Raw genomic sequence first — 13930 nt, 5'->3', positions numbered from 1 at the left:
GGCACCTCATCTGCCATACAACTCTCCTTCCGTGACCTCCAATTGCTCTTAAATACAAGTAAAACTAAATGCATGCTCTTCAACCGATCACTGCCTGCACCTGCCCGCCTGTCCAACATCACTACTCTGGACGGCTCTGACTTAGAATATGTAGACAACTACAAATACCTAGGTGTCTGGTTAGACTGTAAACTCTCCTTTCAAAGTCACATCAAACATCTCCAATCCAAAGTTACATTGCAAACAAAGCATCCTTCACTCATGCTGCCAAACATACCCATGTAAAACTGACCATCCTACCGATCCTTGACTTCGGCGATGTCATTTGCATTAAAACAATTGGATACCACGAAAAAGGGGTAAAAAATATATAAAAAATATAAAAATTGGATGCAGTCTATCACAGTGCCATCAATTTTACTACCCACCACTGCGACCTGTACACTCTCATTGGCTGGCCCTCGCTTCATACTCGTCGCCAAACCCACTGGCTCCAGGTCATCTACAAGACCCTGCTAGGTAAAGTCCCACCTTATCTCAGCTCGCTGGTCACCATAGCATCTCCCACCTGTAGCACACGCTCCAGCAGGTATATCTCTCTAGTCACCCCCAAAACCAATTATTCCTTTGGCCGCCTCTCCTTCCAGTTCTCTGCTGCCAATGACTGGAACGATGGTTTTATCCAAAGTAATAGCTACAACCTCTCCCTCACTGCTTTATGTTATTTACTGCACCTGTACATCCCATCTATAATTTAGCCCAAACAACTACCTCTCCCCTATTATTTATTTATTTTGTTCCTTTGCTATTTCTATCTCTACTTTGCACATTCTTCCACTGTAAATATAACATTCCAGTGTTTTACTTGCTATATTGTATTTACTTCGCCACCATGGCCTTTTTTTGTGCCTGTACCTCCCTTATCTCACTTCATTTGCTCACATTGTATATAGACTTAAATCTTATTTTATTCCAACTAATTACCACACTGAGCTGCTTAGCTAATTGATCAGTTCAGTGATTGGCTAAATTCAACACAGGTCAGTTAAATAAAAAATGTGAAGTGTCTTGGGCACTCCAGGGTTGTCTACCCCTGAGTACACTGTTAGAACAATAACGTAAATGTGTCTGTGAGCCCTACAAGAATTGAACCCACTACCTTGGTGTTGCTAGTGCCATGCTCTTACCAACTGAGCCACACAGAACCTTGAAATGACGCAGCCTGGGCTACTGTACTGTCTGTTTATAGTACACCCGCTTGGGTTCAGGGTTAAAGGTCATTGACTGGGCATCCTCTGGAACAACAAGTGCACAACTCTGCCCATACCAACCCTAAACGGTCCTCCGACAGCAGTGTATGTTTTAGGCAGGGAGGCATGTGGGCAGCTTGTATGTGTTGATTCATTCCGTTTTGTCGTTGTTGATGTGTTAGAGATCCAACTAATCTCTCGACTTTTCCATCTGTCTCATTATATATTCTGATGAAGGGATTATTATTTCTGGTGCCACTGTACTGTGTAATATGTTGGTGTGTAGCTAGCAGTTCAAATGTAGAGAGTGAGTTCAATTGTATTCTAGTACATGGAATTGACCCCACATCATCTGAAAGCCATTTTAACAGACATAACATGTGGTACTATGCCTTGTGTCTTGCACCAACAGAACAGCCTAACTATCAATTCTGATACTGCTACACTACAGACATGAACTGAACCCAGTGAGATTCTCCCCAGAAATACAGAATCAATGGCCTTTTACTGATAAGGTGAATCGCAATTTAAGCTCAAATTGAATATATTATGATTAAATGATGATCATCCGATTAAGTATTTATTACTTTGGAGACAGCGGCCCACGTTCCCTCAACATTTATGGGCAGCATTCAAATCCCTTACAAGGATCTGAACACATAATAACGTGTTGTTCAACTTTTTCCTTACGGCCTATTCTTTACCTTCAATATTCACACAGTTTTTTTCTCTCCCTTAAATTGAAGAGGCCCGTTGTTGAATAATGTATGTAGGAGGTCAAATGTTCTTCTCCCTCCTCTCTCTTTATCTCTCTCACCGCTCTCTTTCTTTCTCTCTATTTAAAAAGAAGAAGAAATTCAGCGTAGTCACAGGGTCATGTACTGTATGAATGTGATGGAGAGAACATACACAGCTGTCAGTCATGAAAGCGTGGGGCTGAAGGAGAGAAAGAGCCGAGCACAGAGCAGATTTTACATTTAGAATGTCATGGCCCAGGGGTCAGGCCATTGTGACCATGGAAAATAAATAGCGAAGTAATTGGTGCGAACTCAACATCCTCTCAACCTCGATCCCCCACCGTGTCCCTCAGATTGAAAACCTAAGTCACCTCTGCCCCCTCGGACTCTCTCTCTTTCTGTCTTCTCTCGCTCTCTTTCTCTCTTCCTCAGTTCCCACTGGAGCATGTATATGGGGTGCTGGTTCACCGTCTGTGGGGTTGTGAGGCATCGGGGGCTTCTATACACAATGCACGAGGAGGGGGGCTTGGTTCTAACTTTTTACGTTCGTTAAGATGAGGTAAAGTTTGTGGTTTTAATGATGAACTATTGGGCCAATCAAGGTATTAAAAAAAAGTCTCTATTCCTCTAAATATCTTTCTCTCTTTACTCTTGCTAGCTCTATCTTCTTTTCCTCCTGAATTCTGGCCCCTCCCATCCCCGGTCACATCACCTTCCTTCTCCCTCTTATGTACTACCAAATAGAGACCTACCTAGATGGCCATTTTGAAGGTCTTGTTGTTGTGACATTGTGCCAGTAGCAGAATATTGATTCAACATTCCGGTGGACTGCAGATGATTTTATTTGAGGACAAATATAGGAGTAGAGGTAGCTGGCAGGCAGGCAGGCAGGCAGGCAGACAGACAGACAGACAGACAGACAGACAGACAGACAGACAGACAGACAGACAGACAGACAGACAGACAGACAGACAGACAGACAGACAGACAGACAGACAGACAGACAGACAGACAGACAGACAGACAGACAGACAGACAGACAGACAGACAGACAGACAGACAGACAGACAGACAGACAGTGTTCTTGTTTCTTTAAGCCTGGGTTCATGCAGGGGGAAACTCGGTTCCCTAGTGGACTGTCAAACAGAAGGCACCTCCATTGGTCTAGGCAGGGAGCTTAGTGGTTATGTGTGTTCAGCCAATAACCAAAAGGTTGCTTGTTCAAATCCCTGAGCTGACCAAGTGAAAATTATGTTGATGTGCCCTTGTGCAAGGCATGTAACCCTAATTGTTTCACTGGATAAGAGTGTCTGTTAAAATGTACAAAACATTAGGAACACCTGCTCTGTCCATGACATAGACTGACCAGGTGAAGCCATGATCCCTTATTGATGTTACTTGTTAAATCCAAGTCAATCAGTGTACATGAAGGGAGACATGGGTTGTGTGTGTACCATTCAGAGGGTGACTGGGCAAGACAAAATACTGAAGTGCCTTTCAACAGGGTATTGTGCCAGGCGCACCGGTTTGTGTCAAGAACTGCCACGGTGCTGGGGTTTTCACACTCAACAGTTTCCCGTGTGCATCAAGAATGGTCCACCACCCAAAGGACTTCCAGCCAACCTGACACAACTGTTGGAAGCATTGTAGTTAACATGGGCCAGTATCCCTGTGGAACGCTTTCGAACCTTGTAGAGGCCATGCCCAGATGAATTGAGACTGTATTACAACTTAATATTAGGAAAGTGTTCTTAATTTTTTGTACAGTGTATTTCTCATTCCCCTCTGAGTGGTGAGAGTGAGAGAGAGTGAGAGAGACAAAGAGAGTGAGGGAATGAGAGAGAGAGAGAGAGAGAGAGAGAGTGAGGAAAAGAGAGCTGTGTTATCATCATTGCTGTGTCTATGCAGTGTGTAATTCTTTCCCGATATGTGATACCTAGTCTAATTGCTATTCCTCCATAGTGATCCCACTCACTGTGTTTTATACGAGGAATTCTACATTACTTCATGAGATTTGTCATAGCTCTAGTGCTTAGTATAGTTCTAACAGACAGTATTGTTTGCCTCTTGGTTAGTATGTAGTCACAAAGGGAAACAACATTAGTTAAACTAGTATTGACAGCCGTTATGGATGAGGCCAATTTACAGGGAAACTGCCATTTGAGTCTACAGAGTGGAACATGGCCGCCATTACATCATCACAGTACAGCACGGAGCGACGAGGACAGCTCAACGCTCGCTTAGTGTCAGAGTTACAGCGGTGAAATAAGCACTCCGTTTAGGAGAAACGTTGAGGCCAGGAGGATATTTTGAGGCAGGAGAAAAGGGATGGATGGAGGGAGGGAAAAAGGAGAGAAAGATGGGGGTAACTACACTACAGTCGTCTATGCCTCACTTCTAGGGTTGAAGGGCAGGAACCCAGTTATCGAGATCTTGCTGGGATTACAGCCCAAAACCACTCCCTTTTCCTGGGATAAATAACCGCGAGAAAAACCAGTAAAATATAATACATTATTTATATGAACAGCATGGCATGAAATGGAACTGATAAATTAGAAGTAATATCTAAATCTGGCTTCTGTACAGCCTCTGCATGATGAATCAACGCTCAGGGTGGGGACAGACAGCCCATCTCTGTGTGGAATGCAGGTCACAGTGCATGTAGACCTACAGTATCACCTCATCTTTCTTGTGACAGGACGGCCTACATTTGCTGCAGCATAGCCCATTTGCTACAGTAATATTGTCCGGCCTGCTCCCGCTCTCCCTCTCTGGCGCTCGAGGGCGCCAGATTGCCTATCATTACGCACACCTGTCTCATTTGTTACGTACACCTGTCCCATTTGTTACGAACACCTGTCCCATTTTATACGCACACCTGTCCCATTTATTACGTACACATGTCCCATTTGTTACGCACACCTGTCCCATTTGTTAAGTCACCTGTCCCATGTGTTACGTGCACCAGTCCCATTTGAATGCACCAATTTGTAAGTCGCTCTGGATAAGAGCGTCTGCTAAATGACTTAAATGTAAATGTAAATGTGTTACGCGCACCTGTCACATTTGTTACGTTCACCTGTCCCATTTGTTACATGCACCTGTCCCATTTGTTACTTTTTCACGTGTCCCATTTGTTACGCGCACCTGCGCCTCATTGGACCCACCTGAGCTCCATCATTATTTGATTGGCTCCCCTTTATCTGTCTGTATCCTCTGTTCCATCTGTCAGCGTTGATGTTGTTGCTTTGTCTCCTGTCCAGACGCTGTTCCTGTCCTGTTTCATGTCTGTAGTTTATTAAATGTTCTCCCTGTACCTGCGTCCTTTCTCCAGCGTCAATCCTCACAAATATAAAGACCGAATGCGCCTCTAATTTACCCATCTCCCTCTGGCTTTCGGGGGTCACCCTATTTTTGAATTGTAAAAATTTGAGTTTTAAAAAGTTTTAAAGCCCATCACTCAAATATCGTTGCTTTAAATCAGTGCATGCGCGAGCACTCTCGCAGTCTTTCTCTCTCTCTATCAACTCCATTCAAATTGCATCCAAAATAGATAATCCTGTTCTAGATAGATATATTGCTCTATATATCGATGTCCAAGCCACTTTACGGTAATAAATTCCATGCAGTATTAGCCTTATATTTAGCTAATTAATTATGGGTTTTGCAAAATAATCGTATAATTTATAGCTTTTGTCTCTTGCACAACACACAAACACCTGTGCTTCACTGACCTCTCCTTAAAAAACGCTCCTTGCCTCTTGGAAAAGCTAGACTAGAATAGCTTACTAGACTATTTGAAGATGGATGCAAGCACTTTTTGGTGAATGTTAAATACAGCAGCCAATAGAACAACTCACAGGTAGTTTGTTAAATACAGCAGCCAATAGAACAACTCACGGGTAGTTTGTTAAATACAGCAGCCAATAGAACAACTCACGGGTAGTTTGTTAAATACAGCAGCCAATAGAACTCACGGGTAGTTTGTTAAATACAGCAGCCAATAGAACAACTCACAGGTAGTTTGTTAAATACAGCAGCCAATAGAACAACTCACGGGTAGTTTGTTAAATACAGCAGCCAATAGAACAACTCACGGGTAGTTTGTTAAATACAGCAGCCAATAGAACTCATGGGTAGTTTGTTAAATACAGCAGCCAATAGAACAACTCACGGGTAGTTTGTTAAATACAGCAGCCAATAGAACAACTCACGGGTAGTTTGTTAAATACAGCAGCCAATAGAACAACTCACGGGTAGTTTGTTAAATACAGCAGCCAATAGAACTCATGGGTAGTTTGTTAAATACAGCAGCCAATAGAACAACTCACGGGTAGTTTGTTAAATACAGCAGCCAATAGAACAACTCACGGGTAGTTTGTTAAATACAGCAGCCAATAGAACAACTCACGGGTAGTTTGTTAAATACAGCAGCCAATAGAACAACTCACAGGTAGTTTGTTAAATACAGCAGCCAATAGAACAACTCACGGGTAGTTTGTTAAATACAGCAGCCAATAGAACAACTCACGGGTAGTTTGTTAAATACAGCAGCCAATAATAGAACTCACGGGTAGTTTGTTAAATACAGCAGCCAATAGAACAACTCACGGGTAGTTTGTTAAATACAGCAGCCAATAGAACAACTCACAGGTAGTTTGTTAAATACAGCAGCCAATAGAACAACTCACGGGTAGTTTGTTAAATACAGCAGCCAATAGAACAACTCACGGATAGTTTGTTAAATACAGCAGCCAATAGAACAACTCACAGGTAGTTTGTTAAATACAGCAGCCAATAGAACTCACGGGTAGTTTGTTAAATACAGCAGCCAATAGATCAACTCACGGGTAGTTTGTTAAATACAGCAGCCAATAGAACAACTCACGGATAGTTTGTTAAATACAGCAGCCAATAGATCAACTCACGGGTAGTTTGTTAAATACAGCAGCCAATAGAACAACTCACGGGTAGTTTGATAAATACAGCAGCCAAGAGAACAACTCACGGGTAGTTTGTTAAATACAGCAGCCAATAGATCAACTCACGGGTAGTTTGTTAAATACAGCAGCCAATAGATCAACTCACGGGTAGTTTGTTAAATACAGCAGCCAATAGAACAACTCACGGGTAGTTTGTTAAATACAGCTGCCAAGAGAACAACTCACGGGTAGTTTGTTAAATACAGCAGCCAATAGAACAACTCACGGGTAGTTTGTTAAATACAGCAGCCAATAGAACAACTCACAGGTAGTTTGTTAAATACAGCAGCCAATAGAACAACTCACGGGTAGTTTGTTAAATACAGCAGCCAATAGAACAACTCACGGGTAGTTTGTTAAATACAGCAGCCAATAGAACAACTTTGTTAAATACAGGAACAACTCACGGGTAGTTTGTTAAATACAGCAGCCAATAGAACAACTCACGGGTAGTTTGTTAAATACAGCAGCCAATAGAACAACTCACGGGTAGTTTGTTAAATACAGCAGCCAATAGAACAACTCACAGGTAGTTTGTTAAATACAGCAGCCAATAGAACAACTCACGGGTAGTTTGTTAAATACAGCAGCCAATAGAACAACTCACGGGTAGTTTGTTAAATACAGCAGCCAATAATAGAACTCACGGGTAGTTTGTTAAATACAGCAGCCAATAGAACAACTCACGGGTAGTTTGTTAAATACAGCAGCCAATAGAACAACTCACGGGTAGTTTGTTAAATACAGCAGCCAAGAGAACAACTCACGGGTAGTTTGTTAAATACAACAGCCAATAGAACAACTCACGGGTAGTTTGTTAAATACAGCAGCCAATAGAACAACTCACAGGTAGTTTGAAAGACGCGAGAACATGCGATGGCGGTAGGCTATAGCAGTTATTTATTCAGACCCATAACCATTCAATCTTCGTGAAAGCATTCTGCATCTAATTCTAGTCCTGTATTATTGAAGGATGTCATTAGAATGATGAAGGTAAGGACAACGAAATTAATTGGAGGTAGGCTAATAACATTAGGATAAATATTATGAAAGGTATATAGGCCTATGCATCAGCCTACTAATTATACAAATAGGCCCTATTATATTTCAAAATGTAAATTAAATTCACTAGCCTATAATTGTAACTTTATAGTCCGCATGTGCTGCTCCAGAATCGCATGTTCTCTTTTGCTTTTTCATGGTTTGAACGATGTCTGTAATTCCAGTCCATACAATACAGTATAATACAATACGGTACAGTTATACAGTTCACAAGATTAGCCTACTGCAGCTACCCAAGAGAGTATATAGCTAGCTACATCTATGGGCTTTATGTTTTGCTGTTGTGCGTAATGTGCAGTAGCCTATATCATACATGTATTGGATAAACGCAAAATAATTTACAGTTTTTTTGGGCTTGGGCTCATTAAATGTTGTTAATGTAGGGCTCATAAAACGCATTTAATATATGGCTCGTCAGGCTCAGATAGCGTCAGGGAAGAATGTTCATAATGATCAAAGTTCCAACCAAATCCAGACATATTTATATGCTTTATAATGCTTTTGAATGACACTGCCGGGTTACCTGGGAGAAAAGTGATTTATTCTTGGGATGAAACATTTGTAAAATACCAGGAAAATATTCAGTCCTACTCACTACCCCCTACATCTCGCGCCCACACATCACGTTTGATTAACCCTTCCCCTACAGATACTGTGGCTGTACCAAGTGTCACCCTATTCCCTAAATAATGCACTACCTTTGATGAGAGCCCTATGGACCCTAATAAGTGCACAATTTTGAGGGAATAGGATTCCATTTGGGACGCAGCCTGTACCTGCACCCTAACACAGAGACACTGACATACACATCCCCCTGCTCTCTGAAAACAGGCCTGATTCCCCAAGGGCAGGCATAGCTCTGCATAATGCATCTACTGCCAGGAACCGAGATACACATGTACACATGCACACACGTACACACAGAGAGAGAGAGAGAGAGAGAGAGAGAGAGAGAGAGAGAGAGAGAGAGAGAGAGAGAGAGAGAGAGAGAGAGAGAGAGAGAGAGAGAGAGAGAGAGAGAGAGAGAGAGGGAGGGAGGGAGAGACATAGTTAGAGAACCCAGGCAGAATACTGTATGTTTTGTCGGCATATATTTGTGATAGCCTGGTGTGTGTGTGTGTGCATGTGTTAGCCTGCAGCGGTGGTGCTCTGACGAGTTCAGTGGAATATTTAATTACATCTCTGTCTCATCATTATCCCTCTAATGTTTGTTGCCATGGAGCTTTAATATGATGGTGTGTCATCCCAGACAGTTAATTGTGTTCCGTTTGATACCCCCTCCTCTGAGATAGGAGACACAGACTGCATCCTAAATGACAATATTTTCCCTATTTAGTGCACTACTTTAGTAGTGGGATAGGGAGCCTTTTGGGAGGCAGAGAGACTTGTTGTTTCTAAATGGTCAAGCCTCGGGTTTGGGTTCATTCCAGGGTTTGGGTTCATTCCACATTTAGTCAGGCATGATAGAGAAGCATATTTAAGATGTAGATTCTTATCTATGCATAGTTACTTCACCCCTACCTATATGTACAAATGACCTCTAACCTGTACCCCAACACACTGACTCGGTACCGGTAGCCCCTGTATATAGCCTCCTTATTGTTATTTTATTGTGTTACTTTTATTATTTTTATGTTTTACTTTAGTTTATTGTGTAAATATTTTCTTAACTATTCTTGAACTTCACTGTTGGTTAAGGGCTTGTAAGTAAGTCTTTCACAGTAAGGTCTACACCTTGTATTCGGCGCATGTGACAAATAAAGTTTCATTTGATTGGCTAGTTTCATATCATTATTAATGAGAGAGACTTACAGGCACTGGAAGTGGTATGTCAAGTACAGCAACAACCAAACACATGACAGGAAGTACAATACAGCACTGGACGGTTTTGGTTCGCAGGCTTTTTTGACATGATTTGGCTGCAGGCAGTTTGGTATCCGTGTTTTTAAAACACACATTGTTACTGCCTGAACATTAACTGGTAGGGAAGTGTGAAAGCCCTAGAACCTGCCCAGAGCTGCCTACTCCTGTGTTATTGTTGTCTTTCTCTGTCTCTCTGTCTGGCCTTGATGGTCCTAACGTATACTTGGTACAGTCAGCAGAGGATCAGCCTCGTCTCTGATTCCTCCTTAGGTTTTGTCCTTCTAGGGAGTAGCAGAACAGAGCAGAACAGAGCAGAATAGAGCAGAGGAGAGTAGAGTCTTTATTATCCCGAGGAGGAATTCATTTTGCAGCAAAAACATTTTTTTAAACACAATGAACACTTGACATGAATATACACAAAAACCAGTATGTACAGCGATATGTACACAGTACACAATAATAGTACAGCTTGTTGAGGTAGCAGCTGTGATGAAGGAGAGTGTAGACCTGCTCGTTTTAAACTTAGGGAGCTTGTATCTGCGCTCTGGGGAGGGAAGCATCGTCAATGAATTAAACAAGGGATGCTGGGAGTTCCTCAGAATAGATTGAGTATGACTCGTGTCTGATACAGGTTTATACCAGTGATCCTGCTACTTTGTTTCACAATGCTGCCTAACCCACTCATAGATGATAAATAGCGCCTATTGACGATAGTATCTTCTGGCTGGAGGAGTTTTGCTAAGAGCCACGACGCTCGTTCTTAACGTTAGTACCACAAGCGATGCGGTTTGTTTTGGAAATATAAGGAACATGTCTTTCATATCAGCGATGTTACAGCGCTTGTTTACAGAAAACAGACAGAACACAGAGGCATTGCTGTGCTAATCAGCTATCTGCGTCGCCGAACACCTGTGTGTAAACGGAAGACGGACGGACGCCACAAACGTATTGTCACTCAAATAATACTGTCGGCTGCAACTGTGTTAAACCGGTGAAAACAGTGTACAGTAAGTGTGTATTTTGCATTTGTGAAATGATTTTGATTGATACACTACATGAGCAAAAGTATGTGGACAGCTGTTTGTCGAACATCTCATTCCACAATCATGGGTATTAATATGGAGTTTGTTCCCCCTTCGCTGCTATAACAACCTCCACTCTTCTGGGAAGGCTTTCAACTAGATGTTGGAACATTGCTGCGGGGACTTGCTTCAATTCAGCCGCAAGAGCATTAGTAAGGTCGGGCACTGATGCTGGGCGATTAGGCCTGGCTCGAGGTCAGTGTTCATCCCAAAGGTGTTTGATGGGGTTGTGGTCAGGGTTCTGTGCAGGCCAGTCAAGTTCTTCCACACCAATCTTGACAAACCATTCCTGTATGGACCTCACTTTGTGCATGGGGCAATGTCATGCGAAACAGGAACTGGCCTTCCCCACAAAGTTGGAAGCACATAATTGTCTAGAATGTCATTGTATGCTGTAAAGTTAAGATTTCCCTTCACTGGAACTAAGGGGCCTAGCCCGAACGATGAAAAACAGCCCCAGACCAGACCATTCTTCGTTCTCCACCAAACATTACATTTGGCATTATGCATTCGGGCAGGTATTGTTCTCCTGATATCCACCAAACCCAGATGCGTCTGTCGGACTGCCAGGTGGTGAAGCGTGATTCATCACTCCAGAGTGTCCACTGCTCCAGAATCCGTCTGTCAGACTGCCAGGTGGTGAAGCGTGATTCATCACTCCAAAGTTTCCACTGCTCCAGAATCCGTCTGGCGGACTGCCAGGTGGTGAAGCGTGATTCATCACTCCAGAGTTTCCACTGCTCCAGAATCCGTCTGGCGGACTGCCAGGTGGTGAAGCGTGATTCATCACTCCAGAGTTTCCACTGCTCCAGAATCCGTCTGGCGGACTGCCAGGTGGTGAAGCGTGATTCATCACTCCAGAGTTTCCACTGCTCCAGAATCCGTCTGGCGGACTGCCAGGTGGTGAAGCGTGATTCATCACTCCAGAGTTTCCACTGCTCCAGAATCCGTCTGGCGGACTGCCAGGTGGTGAAGCGTGATTCATCACTCCAGAGTTTCCACTGCTCCAGAATCCGTCTGGTGGCGAGGTTTACACCCCTCCAGCCGATGCTTGGCATTACGCATGGTTATCTTAGGCTCGTTTGCGGCTGATTGGCCATGGAAACCCATTGTCCCAAAAGGACTGCCAGGTGGTGAAGTGTGATTCATCACTCCAAAGTTTCCACTGCTCCAGAATCCGTCTGGCGGACTGCCAGGTGGTGAAGCGTGATTCATCACTCCAGAGTTTCCACTGCTCCAGAATCCGTCTGGCGGACTGCCAGGTGGTGAAGCGTGATTCATCACTCCAGAGTTTCCACTGCTCCAGAATCCGTCTGGCGGACTGCCAGGTGGTGAAGCGTGATTCATCACTCCAGAGTTTCCACTGCTCCAGAATCCGTCTGGCGGACTGCCAGGTGGTGAAGCGTGATTCATCACTCCAGAGTTTCCACTGCTCCAGAATCCGTCTGGCGGACTGCCAGGTGGTGAAGCGTGATTCATCACTCCAGAGTTTCCACTGCTCCAGAATCCGTCTGGTGGCGAGGTTTACACCCCTCCAGCCGATGCTTGGCATTGCGCATGGTAATCTTAGGCTCGTTTGCGGCTGATTGGCCATGGAAACCCATTGTCCCAAAAAACAGTTATTGTGCTGGCATTGCTTTCAGAGGCAGTTTGTAACTCGGTATTCAGTGTTGTAACTGAGGACAGACGATATTTACGTGCTACACGCTTCAGCACTCGCGGTCCCGTTCTGTGAGCTTGTGTGGCATATCACTTTGCGGCTAAGCCGTTGTTGCTCGTAGACATTTTCTCACAATATCATCACTTACAGTTGACCGGGTCAGCTCTAGCAGGGCAGACATTTGACAAACTGACTTGTTGGAAAGGTGGCATCCTATGACGGTGCCACATTGAAAGTCGCTGAGCTCTTCATAAGGCCATTCTGATGCCAATGTTTGTCTATGGAGATCGCATGGCTGTGTGCTCAATTTGGCTGAAATAGCAGAATCTACTCATTTGAAGGGTAGTCCTCATACTTTTGTATTTATAGTGTATGAAAGTGGACGGCTTTATGTTTCTAGAACCATACTGCAATTGATTATCTGCGCTCTGAGGGATTTTTTTCCCATTGTGCTCATGTTTGCATTTTGGTGTCAATTTGAATGATGTACATTAATTATCCTCTCTCTTTCTCTCTCTCTCCCAGGCATGCCCAATTTCATCAAATCTCCAGATGACCAGACAGGTATTTCGGGAGGAGTGGCATCCTTCGTTTGCCAGGCGGTGGGCGATCCCAAGCCACGCATCACCTGGATGAAGAAGGGCAAGAAAGTCAGTTCTCAGCGCTTTGAGGTACATGGTCCACTATTGTATTTAATTGTTTTATTTGACAATAACGATATTGCACCAGATTTTAGCTACATAGCTACATAATTCTCAACCATATATGAGAATGGATGAGCATTCCGGTGCAGAAATGTTAAGAAACATTGTAGGAAGCCCAGGCAGACATAGTAGTCCTTTCCAAATGACACGAATAGATTCATTCTTATTCTGTGGGCGTGCCCACATCCTTGTTTCAAAGCACCACTCAACCACATAGTCTGTTTGTCTGTGTCAGTTCAGTCACCACCTCCTCTCGCTCTGTCTGCCTTTTCTTCCAGCATCTGAAGCAATGCCGATGTATGCCACCCTGCTCAGACAAGAAAGACAGACAGAGACATGGATAGACAGACAGGCCAGGTAGGCAGGCATACAGACAGACAGACGGGCAGGCAGACATACACTGAAAGCAGTAGCAGCAGGGAGGCCCATTAGATGCCAGCTAGTAGAAATGGTTTCAAGTGAAGCGGTCTCAACATGGGTCCTTCCACAGATGCAGACACTCAGCTCACACCGACGTGATTAATAGGAAATATCTTTCATCTGTCTGCACGGCACTCCTCAAACTGAGCCCTGCTCTGTGTGCAGTCGGT

The 13930-nt window shown here is 43.7% G+C and overlaps 1 protein-coding gene across 20 annotated transcripts in view; it reads left to right on the top strand.

Moving 5' to 3' along the window:
* Positions 1-13930, top strand: part of LOC123996746 (receptor-type tyrosine-protein phosphatase F-like) — a 454750-nt gene that overhangs the window by 219613 nt on the left and 221207 nt on the right. For 19 of the 20 annotated variants that reach the window (XM_046300391.1, XM_046300408.1, XM_046300407.1 and 16 more), the window contains exon 3: positions 13162-13307. In XM_046300391.1, the coding sequence (XP_046156347.1) occupies positions 13162-13307 (146 nt within the window). Of the gene's footprint in view, positions 1-10773; positions 10902-13161; positions 13308-13930 lie in introns of those variants that run through there. The other variant, XM_046300403.1, reaches the window with a different exon arrangement.

Source organism: Oncorhynchus gorbuscha, linkage group LG15 (assembly GCF_021184085.1).
Source record: "Oncorhynchus gorbuscha isolate QuinsamMale2020 ecotype Even-year linkage group LG15, OgorEven_v1.0, whole genome shotgun sequence".
In the NCBI taxonomy this organism is placed as follows: Eukaryota; Metazoa; Chordata; class Actinopteri; order Salmoniformes; family Salmonidae; genus Oncorhynchus; species Oncorhynchus gorbuscha.
The sequence above is the reverse complement of the archived record's forward strand: the minus strand, read 5'-3'. Positions and strand labels throughout refer to the sequence as shown.